This window comes from Solea senegalensis, linkage group LG3 (genome assembly GCF_019176455.1).
Source record: "Solea senegalensis isolate Sse05_10M linkage group LG3, IFAPA_SoseM_1, whole genome shotgun sequence".
Classification (NCBI taxonomy): Eukaryota; Metazoa; Chordata; class Actinopteri; order Pleuronectiformes; family Soleidae; genus Solea; species Solea senegalensis.
The window spans coordinates 5,730,319-5,746,351 of NC_058023.1; the positions used below are offsets into that span (position 1 = coordinate 5,730,319).

Below are 16,033 nucleotides of genomic sequence, written 5' to 3' on the forward strand. Positions count from 1 at the left end.
GAAGTACTCGTGTTGACGCTTAAATGCATGTGATTATGTCCAACTTGTCCATCGACTCAAGTTTGCGCAGGAAACGAAACCAATGTTGACAGTAGCAGCGCGGGGAGGGAAGAAGGTGTTGAGGAAAACTGGTCAGATGTTGTTTTCCATTAAAACGAAAACGAAATGTGCTCAGACCAGTCTGACTTCACTGATTACACTTTAAACCCACAACAGCACATTTGTTTGAATAAGAGTGGACTTTCTCAGACAACTGTGTAATAACACGAACGTTCACAGACCTGTTCATAAATGTCACTCCATTACACAGCTTTATTACGCTGTACAATATTATCTGTTGTGTTGTTGTACAGACGACGTTGTTTGAATGTGGTGTGTAGGAGAAACTAAGTAGCCTTCAGTTAGCATCAAAATTCAAAAAAGATGTTTAGTTTGTCCAATGTGGGCTATCATACAGACATGGTGGTCCGAAATATCGTCCTGTTGCTTATACTGTATCCTTACTACAATCAATTTGTTGGAATGATGAGTGAAAGTGCGTCTACTTCCAACTGCATTCACTTAACAAAAGGCTCTGTTTTTGAGTCTTTGGGAGTTTTTTCGGGTCTGTTTTTACGAGATTTATTTTCGCTCAATTACGGATAGTAATGTGTGGCAAAAATGTCGTAAAAACAGAGCCGTTTTTAAAAATGTTAAGTGAAGTGAATACGCGTCTGTAATTCCTGATGCTGTTATTGTTTTACGAAACAGTTGTGGTTGCCACAAAAACAGCATTTGGTACAATCAGGTGATTTTACACTTATTTTATGTATTTTATCTTCAATTTCTGCCAAAACATTATTTCACCAACATTTTTCACACTGGACCTTTAAAGGTAAACAAGCAAAGCTTTCGGTCTAATTCTTTGTTCATTTGGTTTGTCAATAAAAGTCAACTCAATTTACATTCATTACAGTAACACAACAATTTTATTAAGCATCATAAATAAAAGCAGATTTAAAAGATAAGAGTTAAAATCAGATTAAAAAAAACATCAGCTTTAAGAGGCAAACTGATGTAAGCCACAAGAAAATTGTGTGACTGACCAGTTTAAATACTGCTGTGTTAGTGTCAGTGGACAGAGAAAAGAGGAGATTTCCTGCCGTCACATGACACAGCAAGAGGAAACAAGTCACACGCACACAGAGAAACACAAGGTTCACACCGCTGTGATGCTGTTTAACGGTGAACTTGTGTGACTTGTGCTCTAATGTCAGAATCACACATCTGAGTGTCCACCTGATGCTTCAGATGAGCTTTAAAGGGCCAGTGTGTAACATTTAGGACGGTTTATGGGAAGAAATGGAATATATTCCCCATAATTATATTTGTATATGTGTACAACCACTTTAAAATAATAATAGTTTAGGCTTTTTACCTTAAAATAATTATTTTATATGTCTTTGTATAGGACTTTGCTTTACGGAGGCCATGGTGTTTATACACCAGCATTAATGCTGCATTAATGTACGACTGATTAACTGTGAAACAAACACAACAATAGAACACAATAGAAGTCCGAGGTCACAGGTCGTTACTAGTGAAGGAACCTCAGAAATGAATGAAACGTAGCATAATAGAGTGCATTATTACATTTTTAATGTAAAGCTTCACATACACATACAACAAAGAATGACATCCTTTCTTGTGACGGTCGCTGACCTTGTCCTAATGGTCCGATTGAGGCAGATTAACGTTTTAATAGAATTGAATGACTACAAATATGAAATATAGAAAGCCATTCCCAACAGTAGAATTCAGTAATGTGTACATGAGGAAGTACGCATTTGGAATTCTGTCCATCTTTGAATCCATATTCTTATTCTTCCCTCTATAGTTTTGTGTTTTGTTTCAAAGTAGGTGAACAAGCACCAGTTGTCCTTTGTTAACAGGTGAAAACAGCAATGACATGTCAACAATCCTCTTTTCCTACTACGTAAATGTCATAAAGTTCTTTTGCTATGTAATATATCTACATATAAAACTGTATACATGATATTATCATTATTATATGAGTCAAATTGTCCTAAACCCGTGGTTTAAGACAATTATGGGTTTTTAAAATTAAAGTTTTTCATGATCATTTTCCTCCATTCAATTCAATTTTCCCGGGAAAACGTTATGATAATGAGGTCCCTCTCCACCAATCCCGGTTCCGCAAACCCTCCTGGCCCCGCCTCCCGTGACGACAGATAAGAGGAAACTGTACACCGCCATATAAGGAAAATACTCCCGCATGCGCAGTGGCGTGAGTTTTGTTTGAAGTGAACTGCTGCTGCCTGGAACTGCCCTACAAAGCTGCAAAGTCGCCAAGCATTTTTTGCTCCTCACTGTATTTTCTCCACATTTTCCTCCATATTGTCTCTATGCATCGCAGAGACCATGTTAGGTCACCACTACCCCAATGCCGACAAGTCGCAACAACTGGTCAACTATGTGGAGGATTATCTGGAATGTGTGGAGTCCCTGCCTCTGGACATACAAAGAAATGTTTCCCTGCTTCGAGAAATCGATGCAAAGTATCAAGGTACTGTGTTCAAACCATTCGCTTTCTTGTTTGTTGTAAATGAGAGGGACGTGTGTAAAAGTGGCCAGAGCTGAAATGGTGGAACAGGCGCGAGCCTTGTTTCCCATTTTGCAAGCCACCCGAGCCTGCTTTTTTTTAAACGTGTACACGGATAAAACTGCTACGTTACCACGACAAACTGTTTGTATTTATGTTGACGAGCCATGTGTTAAATAAACAAGACAGGCGACCGACAGTTAGCATAGCCCGGATACACTCCTGCCATCCTGTGTTGTGTGTTTGTAACACCAAACCCATTGAGAGAATCCCCACATTTAATTCTACCGTCTCCCGGCAAACGCACATTTAATTTTTATTACATCACACAGACGTGCTGTGCATTACTGGTATGTGACGATAAATTCGGCGTGAAGATTACCACAAAACAAGTACCGTGTGATAGTAAAATCTTAACTTTTTCAGTACGTACACACAGTACACTACCGCCCACAACGGCGTTTCCGCGGAGGATTATTGTGTTAATACTAACAAAACAATGGATAAACTTTAGCTATTTGTGAAATAAGCACACGTTTAAGTACATGACGTATGCCGAATGCAACAACGTACGGTAAAGATATAGCGAATACTGTTTATTGTGTCAGTCAACATGCAAACCTACGACCCAACCACCATGGTTGACAAACACTGCCGTTTTTCTAATGGAATCTGGTGTTGCATTCTCCGTACGAGGAATCCCACATTAACAGTTCATTTTCGTCATGTTGTGTTGACACATTCTAAGTATTTAGGGTCAAATTAAATCATGATTGGCCCTGGAGCTGGAGTTAACGTTGTTTAGAATCGCGGACGTTTGTTAACAAAAGCACCACAGAGCAGGAAAACAATTGTCAGTCATTGTTGCTTAGTGTTGACGCAGCGGGCGTGAAGCAGCCTCTTGCCTCTCCCGACAAGTTGCACCGAAACGCGGACTCTTAACGACAAATGTCGACGGAGTGGACTCGCATTCGCTTTAAATGGCTTTCAGCGACATTGCTGCTCTTCGCGGGCTGAGCTGCCTCCATGTCAGCTCTGCTCCGTCGAGTGTGAACTGCAGAGCCGGATAGCTCCTCTCCTCTAGGCAACCCCTACACAACACTGGGACTGACGTCATTTCCTGTATCCAGGAGTCCAATGCGGCTCAGCCCCTCCTCCAAAGCTCTGCCTCTCTAACATGTCCAACTTCTGTTTTCCCTTCAACTAAACTTTTTTAAAATGTCTGCGGAGGGAGTTGTAGCCAGATCTGCTCAGTAAGCACTTTATTAGGAACACCTGCTGATGCAGCATTGCTAAGTCAGCCCATCATGTGAGTTCAATCCTGCAGATACAGATGAGGAGCTTCCGTTCATGGTCATGTCAAACATCAGAACGATGGGGGAAATTATTCTGTGTAAAGTTTGAAACGGGGAGAAGGACACAGACGATGACTAGTGCCACATTGAGTGGTTCCACGGCTCCTGCGTGGGCCTCACCTCCAAGCCCACAGTCAAGTGGTACAGAGGCGACAATGAAAAAGTTGTCTGTGCCTCCACCATAGGAGAAGAAGTCCAAGTTTGTGCGAGTCCAAACAGAAACGGGGCGCTTCACCAGTCAAATTCGCCATCAACCTCAAGAACCCACCTTTTGTCTCTGTGAGCAGGTGTCATTGGGTGTGATGATGATGATGATCAGTGGTTCCATGTCTACTGCTTAAGCCTCACCTACGAGCCCAAGGGCATGCAGTACTGCCCCAAATGCAGAGGCGACAATGAAAATACGATGGACAAAAGCCTAGACAAGAATACAAAAGACCCGAGAAAAGTAGCTGAAATCACGCATCTTGGTTTTATTTCTAAAATGTCTCAAACTGTTACAGCCCCATACTGATACATGAAATGATGACACTTCATGGTCAGTTAAGTTGATTTGTCTTTTGTTTTCAGAGGTGCTGAAGGAGGTGGATGAAGTGTTTGAGAAGTACAAAGGTGAGCAGGATGCAGCTCAGAGAAAGCGTCTGCAGATCCAGCTGCAGAGGGCACTCATTACCAGCCAGGAGCTGGGTGACGAGAAAATCCACGTGGTGACCCAGATGACGGAGCTAGTGGAGAACCGCTCCCGCCAGATGGATTCCCACTCCCTGTGCCTCCAGGAGCCCCCCGAGGCCGAGCGACTCCCCCCAGAGCGGCGCTCCAGTGTCCAAGAACCCCCGGCGCCTGAGCGCACCTCCAACAGACGCCCGCGGCGCCAACGCAACAGCGAGAGTCGCGACTCCAGCCACCCGTCGGCCAATGGCTCTCTGGTGGACGACACCCCCGAGGAGCTGTCCGTACCTCCACCACGGGAGAAGAAGTCCAAGTCTGCGAAAAAGAAGAAGCGCAAGTCCAAACAGGAACGGGACGCTTCACCTGTCGAATTCGCCATTGACCCTAACGAGCCCACCTACTGTCTCTGTGAGCAGGTGTCTTATGGTGAGATGATCGGCTGTGACAATGACCAGTGCCCCATCGAGTGGTTCCACTTCTCCTGCGTGGGCCTCACCTACAAGCCCAAGGGCAAGTGGTACTGCCCCAAATGCAGAGGCGACAATGAAAAGACGATGGACAAAAGCCTCGACAAGAACAGAAAAGACCGTCGGTCCAGGTAGTGACCCTCATTGTGAAGGGGCTAGGACTGTCGTAGATGATCAGAATACTCGTGATGTTGTAAGAGCACAATCGAACACTGTCAGTAGCAGCGCTTAGTATTAATCAAGGACCAGTTGTGATTGATCTTGTGCTGTTACATCACTGATTGTTTCCACTGGTGGTAACTGTGCTGTAGACTGAAGGATGTCCAGCTGCTGCAAGAGTCGTCCACTTGATGCCGCCGCCATCCTCAAGTGTTTTGCTTTTCGTGGGACTTTGATTATTATTTTTTTTTTTTCACTCTTTATTTGTTTTGCTGTCATTTTCTTTCTGGTCAAAATCCTAATAAAAAAAAATAAGATATTCCAGCGGATGATGATAATTTCATTCAGTTTTGGTCAAACATAAGATATGATGTAAGAGATTTGGTACTTGATGGGACACTGGAATTTACTTTTTTACATTCTTTCCTGGGCTTTCAATAAACCCATCTCAACCTTTTCCTGTAAACTGTTAGCCAGTCAGTGTCTGAATTACAGACTTTAGCAGAGGCTGAGCTCCACATTTGTCTCCCTTATGATACTATTATTTAAACATCTTTTTAATTTTAGCCCATTTTGAATCCCTCAGGTCTAGCTACCAAAAGACTATGTAAACATCTGATACATACCAGAAATTATAATCACTTTTAATCCACTTAAAAGTTTCCCCTTAATGAAGGGGACACTAATGGAAGTATACTTGTTTTATATTTTAGCAGAAGTTGTACGAGACGCTCCATGCATATAGCCAATAGTACGTTGCGTTTGTGGACAACATTTTCACCCGCTCACCATCACTATTGTGTAAATTTCTTTTTATATTCATTTAAACAAAGTACTATTAGTCGGTTAGCTGCCCTGTTTTCTTGAAAATGTAGCACGCAAACAGTTTTTATCTGATTTAGCAAACAGAATGATGAGAATTCTTGATTAGTCGTGTTAGCAGCTACCAGCGTTAGCTACGAGTTAAATATCTCCACAACCACTTGCTTCAATGAGACAAAATATGTCCTTTGCTTGAAAACACTGGAAGTTTTTTCAATTTGTGACTTTCTGCTCCTTACACCAAAGTCCATAGAGAAAATTTGTGTTTTTAGTTCATGGGAGCTGATGTTAGGGTGCCGAGTGTGGTAAAGTTGTGTCACATTTTCTCAATGGACTTTGGTTACTCTGGCAGTAAAGTATTAAATGTCATTATTTTATCTTCAATTTTTGCCAAGTGAATTAAATTGAACGGACACAGACATCACTTTATCACTTGAACTGTGCTTGTATTTTACTTCAGTGTGTGAAAACACACCACCTTCATGTGAAGAAGCCTTGAGCAAACTGTTGGTTTTTAGAATCACAGTGTGAAGACAAACACAAACACCTCAATCATGTGACTGCAGCTCACTCTGCTGTTTCCCCACCTGACTGACTCCTGCCCACTGTCATGAGGACTCTTCTAAATGCAGGTCTCCATAATCAGAGATCCTCTTGTATGTAGTATTTTCTCCTACGATAACGACATTTAAAAAGAAAATCAAAAACAATCCTGAATTTAATCCGCAAGTATGGACCAATTCTGCCAAATTTCAAAATAAATAAAACTTTACCATAAATAAAAATCTAACAATTTACTTTTCATGTAACTCCTTCAGACTAAAAAGAAAACGTGAGGATAAAAGACATAAAACTTAAAATACAAGTGTTTTTTTGCTGTGACCTCAAAGTGATGATTTTGTTTGTTGGCGCTAACAACAAAGTTACAATTTTAATGCCATGAACAAACAGGAGCCGGTGGAGGATCTTTGGCAGTGATGGCTGCATTAACACACATCATTAGACAAGCAGCAGACCAACTGTGGTTTTATTTAAATATTTATATATATATATATAAAAAAATTAAGTTTTCAATGAATAGGGGGGGAAAACACATTTATCAAAAAAAGAGAATGTGACAGAAGTAACATAATGTGTGAATCTGTTTTCACAGAGAACACTGACACATCCATTCACAAACACAAGCAGACTATATATAAAAATGGACATGGTCTTCTGGTTTGAGTAAAGCCCATAGAGTAGGGTGAAAGTAGCAGTTAGCCACTAAATGACTTTGAATGAGAGTCGCTTATAATGTCGGTCAACATGTTCCTGAAGGCGTTAATGGTCTCAGTCACTTGTTTTAGATATTCTTCAACAGACAATGTCAATTTAGTAAATAATGTTTCCATTTCCCAGTGTGATTGACAGCTGATGTTGTCCATTAGGAGCCTGGTTGCAGGTGTGAATTCAAATCCTGAGGCTTTAAAATGAGTTTGTTTTGCAACTGGAAGACATTGTCCACTTTTACATACAGTCTATGATCACAGCCCAACATTTATGGCTCAGTTTGACCCATGTTTGGGCTGAAACATGGCAGTGAGAGCAAGTATGAGAAAAGGCTCCACCCTGAAGGATGACGGAGCATCTGAGGGCTAAATAAACAAACGCAACGCAGTGGGCTCCTCTTCACATGGCTGCTTTTCCACAAACACAGAAAACACGGCGAGGACTTTCTGATCAGTCCCAGCTCACTTAAGCTAAACAAGAGTGTGTGTGTGTGTCCTCAAGTCCAGTGTTCCGAGCCTGCTGTGGTTGTCAGAGTGTAACATGTTGGTGATGTTGGAGGTGAAGGCTTCTGGACCACAGCAGCAGCAGCAGCAGCAGCAGCAACAGGCTGCAGTGGTTTCACACGTCACTGCAGTTCTTTGTGCAAAGCAGCACCACCGGATGGATCACTGCGCTCGCACTTAGTCATCGTCTTTTCCTCCTGTTTTACTCAACTGTGACAAAAACATGAGAAAACAGTTTAACACTGGTTTGCCTCAATGACTCGGTGTTTCTTTAAAAATCTGAAGTGGGTTTTACTTACATGCTTCAGGAAAGGTTGTAATGTGACCACAGGGGAGAAAAACAAGAGACAACATGAACAGATTAGTCATTTATGCTACTACAAGGTGTTAAAAGTGTAGTGCGTAACTTTTAAATTTAAATGAATGAATGTCCGATTCCATTTATTGTCAAATGAGTTCACACAATGCCGATACGGCTCAGTTTGTAGGTGTCGCTGTGTTTAGATCTCGTGTCACCCGGCGACAGTCCCCTGCTGCACACAGGAAGTGATTCATTTCACTTCAAGGCAGACTGAGGCAACAGAAACATTGCGCTAGTAAAGCGAGGTGGCTGCAAATGGATCGGGGTTTGAGTGAAAACACAAAAAGGAGTACATGGAAAATTCCAGTCGTTTCTGTTCACAAAGTTTAAACAGGGGCAGAATAATAACAATCAATCAACAACAAAACATGCATCACCTAGTGGAGAACAACGTAAAATGCACCTACTTTGATTACGTCCACCCAGTTCCAACCTCTGGGCAGCTCTCCTTTATGATCTGAAAGCACAAACAACCACACACATGTTGAATTTGAGCAGAGAATCTTGTGCTTTTTATCATTCTTCAGTATAAACATCATAAAGTTGGAGGAACTCCAACTGCAGAAAATACATTTAGAGTTAAGATTGAGTTTCCTGGTGATCTGACTGATGTACCTGTTCTGTTAATCATCCTTCTTTTCTGAGATTTTGTCAACTGCTCCTTCCTCTCCTTCTTCTTAGCAGTGGAGCCGCCGGTCATGACCTCGCTGCTGGAGGTCAACGTCTGCAACAACAAGAAACAAAAATAGTTGTTTTCTTAACCTTTCATAACTTTGCACAAACTGTTTGAGTTTCATACTCAAATAAACCTCTGATTTAAATCTTCATGTTTGGGGATGACATACCTGACATACCTTTATAATAACCTGTATGTTTTATTAGGAAATATCATATTTATTTATTTATTGATGCTGCAAAACCATCCTTCCAGCAGCTCTTTTAAAAACTGTAGATTTTGGGGGACGGAAAGAGCACATTGTACGTGCATTAACGTTTAGCCACTGTATTTGTGTTATAGTTGTATTACCAAAAAAACCCCCATGCATAAACAAGCACCTCTATTGTGAGCTGCACATTTGAATTCTTAGTGTAGGGTTGCTTATAATGGCAAAACATTGGCTCCTAAGGAAATGAGTTCTTTTATTATGGGCTATTGCCATGCCACACCACAAGGGGGCAATATAATATTGGTGATGGGCCATGTCCTATAATCAAGTGTTAAACAGACACAGGTGTGTGGTGTCAGAGTGTTTGGATGCAGAACCAGGTCTGGAGAGTTCACATTATTAACTTTCTGAAAATGAAGAATGAGCAGCAGGAAACCAGCGACAGCGACGTCATAAAAAGGTATGAGCTAAACAAAAACCTTTCTATCTTCATTGGCAGTTTCTTTGTGACGTAAAATCAAGCCCTAATTTATCTGTGAAAACTGTGTCCAAAAAGGCAAGAGAATAATACAGCCCAAGCAAAAATTATAGAGAAACAATATGAACGTCTATGTATGGTGACAAGTGGCGAACAGTCCTCACCACAGCAGTCACTACAGGCTTATGGTTCTCCATGAGGGCCTCCTGGTTTTCTTTGGCCCATTCAAATAGTGTGTACATCATGGCGGTGCCCAGGTTGGCCTCCACCTGCTCCTCCAGCTTTGACAGGATCAGCTGCTTTGTATCTGCAGAGCTGAGATCGAAAAGAACCACAAAAACAAAGAACACTCATTAGAGATCTGGCCATGTGAGAGAATTGTGAACCAGTAACTCCTAGTGAAGGCACCACTAAGCGTAAAGACAAATATCTTGTTAGATTTCAGAATTGAAAACTAGACAGATTTAGTTCAACAAAAACTTCAAGCCATCTAATAACCTCTCTTATTACTGAAGCTAAATTGCATTCAATCTAGCCCGTCAATTCAGAAAACCTGAGGCTCTAATAGTAAACTGTAAATAATAGTAATAAAGTCACCACTTTAATTTCCAACAGTATTACAAACATAATGTCCTGTAAATTAAACTCATAAAACCAATGCATGAGAGCAGAGGTATATCTCATAATATACTGAGCTAGTAACTTACATTCTGTTGTTGAAAAAGGCATCAAGGGAAATTTGTGGGGCTGTCTCGGGGTACGTTTCCGGCCATGCGATGTCCAGGATGAATGCTTTTTTGTCCTCTAGGTCTCCTATCTTTCATAGGAAATATAAGGAAGGAGAAGTTAGTTAAAGGTGCAGAAGATTTCAAATGACAGTAGATCTGATATTTCTCACCCTAAACTGGAAAGACACTGGACTGATTTCCTTAAAACCTTCATCACCCTCGTAGATGGAGCGAAGAGCCTCCAGCTCCATCTGGAATCAGATAAAGAGGCAGCATGGAACATGTAATATAGTGTAGTTGTTAGGACAGCATCCACGCACCAAACCCCATTCAGAAATATGATCAATTAAACCGAACAAACGCTATGGACTATACAGGTCAGTAATGATAACAAATACATGTACATGGTGACTTCTATTTTAATTCGGCGTGCATGTCTTCCTTTCAGATATTAAATGTTAAACCGATTATTAACTTGCTACAGCTAATGCTACTTTACATATGGATGGAGGTGACTAAGGGTAAAACGCTTTTATTTCAGCTGACAATCGTTTTTATTGATGTAAGGTGGATGTTTGATGGCTGACAATACGCGTGTTAAATTTGTCTGACTTGTTCATTTTATTAAAACGCGCAGAACATATGACAATGTAAAGTCAATCGAGTTTGGGATTTTGCTTTCTGTTGAGCATGGAATAGCTAAAAACACGCTTGACATTCTGACCTGAACACATTTAAAGTGTAATGAAGCTCTTCTCAACTGGATAAAGGCTGAAATTTCACCTCATTTGTTGTCTAATGTGAAAATGTGCTGTCAAAGACGAGACTCTGTGGCTAACGGCTATGCTAGTTGACAGGCTGGTAGCTGTTAGCGGCTGCTAGCATCACTGCACACACATACGTTACCTCTTGATCCTCGTTCGCTGTCATGTTTCCTCCGCCTGCTTCTTGTGGAATAAACTCTTTACTTAGAGCTTCACACTTTGTTTAAATCACCGCAGTTAACGACCATTTTTTAGTGTTTAAACTTTACTATGCGAATAATTCCACAACTTCTCCAGCCGGTACTGTAGCCACAGGAACCATGCTAGTAAACGCATGCGCAGTTCCCCTCCTCCTGCTTCTTCCATGGATGGTTTAGCGGCAGCTTCCTTCTAACATTTTGCGTTGCAGCCATCTTGTGGTGTTATGTATGTACATACAACTGCAACTAACGATTATTCTCATAATCGACTCATCGAGTTATTGTTTGGTCCGTAAAATGTTGGACAATGTCCATTAGTGTTTCTCAAACCTGGAAATGATGATTTTCTCAAAATGAATTGAATGATTTATTTTGTGAAATGGAGCAAAGAAACCAGAAAATATTCACATTTAAGTAGTTGAAAAATTTGAAAGATTGTTTTGAATATTAAAACTGACTCAAACTGATGAATCGATTATCAAAATAGTTGAAGTTTAATTTAATAATCGATTAATAGCCAGAGTGAATATTTACCGCTTGTATAACTAGGTTGCACAGGGAAGTGTGAAATAGAAAATTTTACTTTCTCTCAGAAGAGATGATTTTAGCCATTTTTATTGAATCCATTGTACATTGTAGCTAAATATAATGTAATAAATACACTTTTTTTAATGAGTAATACCTGCTTTGGTGAATTACATAAATTCCCATGGATTACAAAGAGACACTATTTTAAATGTGGTATTTTATTATATGTATATTATACGTAATTATCACAGTATTATGATGGCATGTGTGGTTATTTAAATTTTTGCATACTTTTGCCAAGAGTGAGTTAGATTTATTGGTCTTGTAGGTGAATCACTATCTGTCCTGCATGTAAATAAATACTGTATTAACACTCGGAGCACAATTACCAAATTCATTGTCATTCATGCATATTAAAACACCAAAATACGTTTGATGATATTCTTTTTGTGTTTTTTCTCTTTTGAACACTAAGACAAACGTTAAAAGATGCTGCATTTCATTCTGTGGTGTAAAACTATGGAATAGTATGTGGGATGAGTTTAAAAATGTCGAAACATGAAACATTTTTTATTGTTCTCCATTGTTCTACTATGTTTTCGTTTGTCATGTGTTATGTGAATATCTGTTAATTTTATTTTATTCGATTTCCCCCTGGGGTTAATTTCACATTGTGAAGTTGTCTTTGCATGTAGGAGCTGTCTTAACAAGTGTTTACATGACAGGGACACAAGAGGGCGCTGAGAGCTTAATATTGAAGACATGCTCACAGTTTCCTGTCTGTGTGTTTCTCATAATAATTCCTGTCTGTTTGTTTCCCGTAATAATTTAACCAAAAAAAAAAAAAAAAATCACACGAGAGAGATTTACAAGCGGGTCATCACAGGAAATAATGAAATGTTGAGGTGGCGTGATGGTGGAGAGGATCACAGTAAAGGTCACTCTGCCTCCTGCAGCTGCTGCAGAACAACCTGTAAACACTGACATAAAAGTCTGATCACCTCATTCATTTTCTTTATGAGCAAATATCCACACAGTGCAGCTCAGCTCAATGCTTTATTTATTTATTTCACCTTTATTGAATTCATGAATTAAACTCGGTGAGATTGCAATATCTATTTTGCAAGAGTGTACAAGGTTAAAACTGTGCAAACATACAGAATAAAATGTTAGATATACAGAATGCCATTTAAAAGGAAAAAAAAAACACTTTACTTTATTAACTCCAGGGGGGGAAAGTGAATAAAAAAATAAAAATATTAGATATTCACATAACGATGACAAACTAGAATATAAAAGAGAAGACAAATATATGCACCTGTGTCACAGTATGTTAAACACAATAAATGAAACTCATAGTAGATGAAACAGCTGGAGTAAGAGTAAGTGATGAAATTTGAATAAATCCTTTTATTTTCAGATCATTTTGTAAATTGTCCCAGTCAAAGAGTCCTATTTTTAACTGACAATCATAATTATCTTTTGATCTCAACCAAATCTCTAAAAAAATATTGCCTTGTCTGCTGATAAATGTAGCACTTATCAGCTGAAAAGTGATTTTTTTTTTTGTGTGTGTATATGTTGACCAGTAAATGCTGAGCTATACTAACATGTGTATATACATGTTAGTAGCTTAGCATTTAGTGGTTAACGAGTGATCTTTTCTGATGTTTCCACTGCACTCACCATTAATGTGACTGCATGAGTCTGGACAGAAGATCATTATCCCCCTCTCCTCTCCTCCCCTCCTCCTCCTCCTCCTCCTCCCTGGGCTCAGATCAATTGCTTTGGTCCAGCTCAACGATCTCCGAGGGCTCTGTGTTACGCCTCAACATTAACATTTACATGAGAGGAGATGTGGAGCGAGATTTCTGTCAACTTCAGTCAGATTGGGTTCACTGAGAAGAGAAAATTGAACAGAATGCTGGTGTGTTGTCATCTTTAAATGGCTAAAGGTGTCTTTTTTTTTTAGGGTCAAGGCTTTAAGAGTTAGAATTAAGTTAATGTTAATTCTAGTTGGGATTAGTTCTTTTTGTTTTGATGTTTAAGGTTTAGGTAAGGTGTTGGGAAATGTGTCACCTCTTGAGAATGTTCACTGATAATAACCATATGGTTATTATCTTGACCACAAGGTCTGTGTCAAGTGTTTCATTTTTTAAATATTAGCAGAACAGACTGATGCTCAGTGTTATACGGTAGAGTCCTGGCATTTAGTGACGTTGAGTATTCAAACGTATATTTACTGATAATCTACAAAGGTAAACCTGATGTTAAACAGCAGTATATGATCAACAAATCAGGGATGTAGAAACTTCACACCGTCAACCTCATCGTTTAAAAATCCCAAACTATCCCTTTAGTACCTAAATTATATAACATAACGTATTTATGTGCCATTGCAGTGGAATTCATGTATAAAAACACAAGATACACATTATCTTTTTCCTGACTAGTTAGTTTAATATGAGATCTATCCTTCACCTTTTTTTTGTAAACCTTTCACAGAAACTCATTTATTTTGAGGCGGCCCTTAAAAAGCACATCATCACCTTTTGAAAGGTAGTCTGATAAATAAATGATGATTTTCTAACAGATAAGCCCGGATCAGAAAATGGTCTTTATAACGAAGCAGCAGATGACCTTTGTGTTGTTTACGTCGGAGGTCAATTCCACGTCCACTCTAACACCAACACAAGCAGAGTGAAAGCTAGTATTGCAGCACTTCTGCTTTTACAGTTGGAATTTACCAAAAACATGTTCATGTTTTTAAAGTGTGGTTGTTTGATGTCGTCGGAACTCCTCCTACCAGCTACTGTACAAACACTGCTTCTTTTACCATTAATAAACCAGTTAGTTCTGTTTAATTTTTTCATCCATGTGTTTCTACCCCATTTGTGTGCATAAAATACCATGTAGTGTGTTATCGACTGGTATCGCTAGCAATAGCTAACTGTACTGTACAAACACTGCTTCTTTTGCCAGTAATAGTATTTTTGTCAAATTTGTTTCACAGTAAACCAGTCGTACACATAGTTCTGTTCTATTTTACCGTTTGTGTGTGTCAAATCCCATGCGGAGAGTTGTTTTCGACCGGTATCGCATGCTAACAGTGGCTAGCCCGAGAATGTTAGCATTTCGGACTTCACAACTCGCTTCCTTTAGCAAACGTCTATTTATGTTTCTGTTTATTGGCTTATATTTGGCATTAAGACTGCATATTAATCAACATTTTTGTGGATATGTCAGCCAAAAACATAACAGACAAAAAAAACCAAACAAGATTAACCTCATATTATACGGGAGTTGCAGGATTTTTTATTTATATAACTTATTAGGAACAATCATGAAACGTAAGGTTGACCGGTAGCTGCTTAGACATTTCAGTTGTTAAAATAGCAAATTAAAATAACAGACCACCTGTTATTTCCGCCTTTTAAATGGAGGGTGCAAGTCACTTTTTCCATGGAATCTATATGGTTGACAGTCCCTAGCCCAGTTTTATTTTTTACATGCCACTAAGAAATGTTTTCTGAGGTAGATATCTGTTGTGCTGATGTTTTCAGGGGCATTAGGTCAAAAGAATAAATATACATTAACGTTGAAGCCCAGGATTCCAGTTGTTAGGAGTCCAAAAGAGTTGAATTCATGAACATGTCCAAAATATGTTGGCACTGTCCCCCTGCATTTGCTCCACATTCCCTCCAGCAGGGGCACTGTGTCTCTGCCAGCTTCTGTTTTGGTTTAATACAGTACCAAATGAAGCCAAAGTCCTCCAGGTCACCGAGTTGGTGGTGGAACACTGGATTCACAGGATTCACCCATTTCTTGACTTTCATGTTTGAAAGTACCTCATACAACCCCACTTCAAACACTCACACTTTTAAATTTAGCATTAGGTAACAAAAACTTGACTGAAACCCACAAAACCAGACCCAGAGCATGAAATCCTCATTTATTTGAACTTTTTTTTTGGATTTCGTAAACTCAACACACATGCAAGCCAACACAAGCCTCATTCTGTCACCCCTCAACACAGACGGTCTTGATTGTCCACTCGCTTTCATTTCCTCTCAGAGACAATACAGTCCGAGTTAATAATTACGTTGCGTCCGTGTGCTTCAGAGACATTTTGGAGATGTGTCACTCAAGTTGGCTTGGTTCCACTTTGGCTCAGTACCATAATGATTTGTTTTCGTCTCTTCTCTCCGAGTGTGGTTGTGTGATGCACAATGACCCCCCGC

The 16,033-nt window shown here is 39.7% G+C and overlaps 2 protein-coding genes across 2 annotated transcripts; one reads left to right on the plus strand and one right to left on the minus strand.

The window, feature by feature from the left end:
* Positions 1-1,678: 1,678 nt before the first annotated feature.
* ing2 (inhibitor of growth family, member 2) lies at positions 1,679-6,503 on the plus strand. The gene is made up of 2 exons (XM_044022072.1): positions 1,679-2,566; positions 4,528-6,503. The coding sequence occupies exons 1-2, from the start codon at positions 2,422-2,424 to the stop codon at positions 5,226-5,228; spliced, it is 846 nt and encodes a 281-aa protein (XP_043878007.1). The 5' UTR covers positions 1,679-2,421; the 3' UTR covers positions 5,229-6,503.
* A 649-nt stretch (positions 6,504-7,152) lies between these two features.
* rwdd (RWD domain containing 4) lies at positions 7,153-11,401 on the minus strand. The gene is made up of 8 exons (XM_044022073.1): positions 11,207-11,401; positions 10,471-10,551; positions 10,280-10,389; positions 9,737-9,887; positions 8,823-8,931; positions 8,615-8,664; positions 8,146-8,148; positions 7,153-8,056 (listed from the first exon to the last, which is right to left on the minus strand). The coding sequence occupies exons 1-8, from the start codon at positions 11,228-11,230 to the stop codon at positions 8,024-8,026; spliced, it is 561 nt and encodes a 186-aa protein (XP_043878008.1). The 5' UTR covers positions 11,231-11,401; the 3' UTR covers positions 7,153-8,023.
* Positions 11,402-16,033: the final 4,632 nt, after the last annotated feature.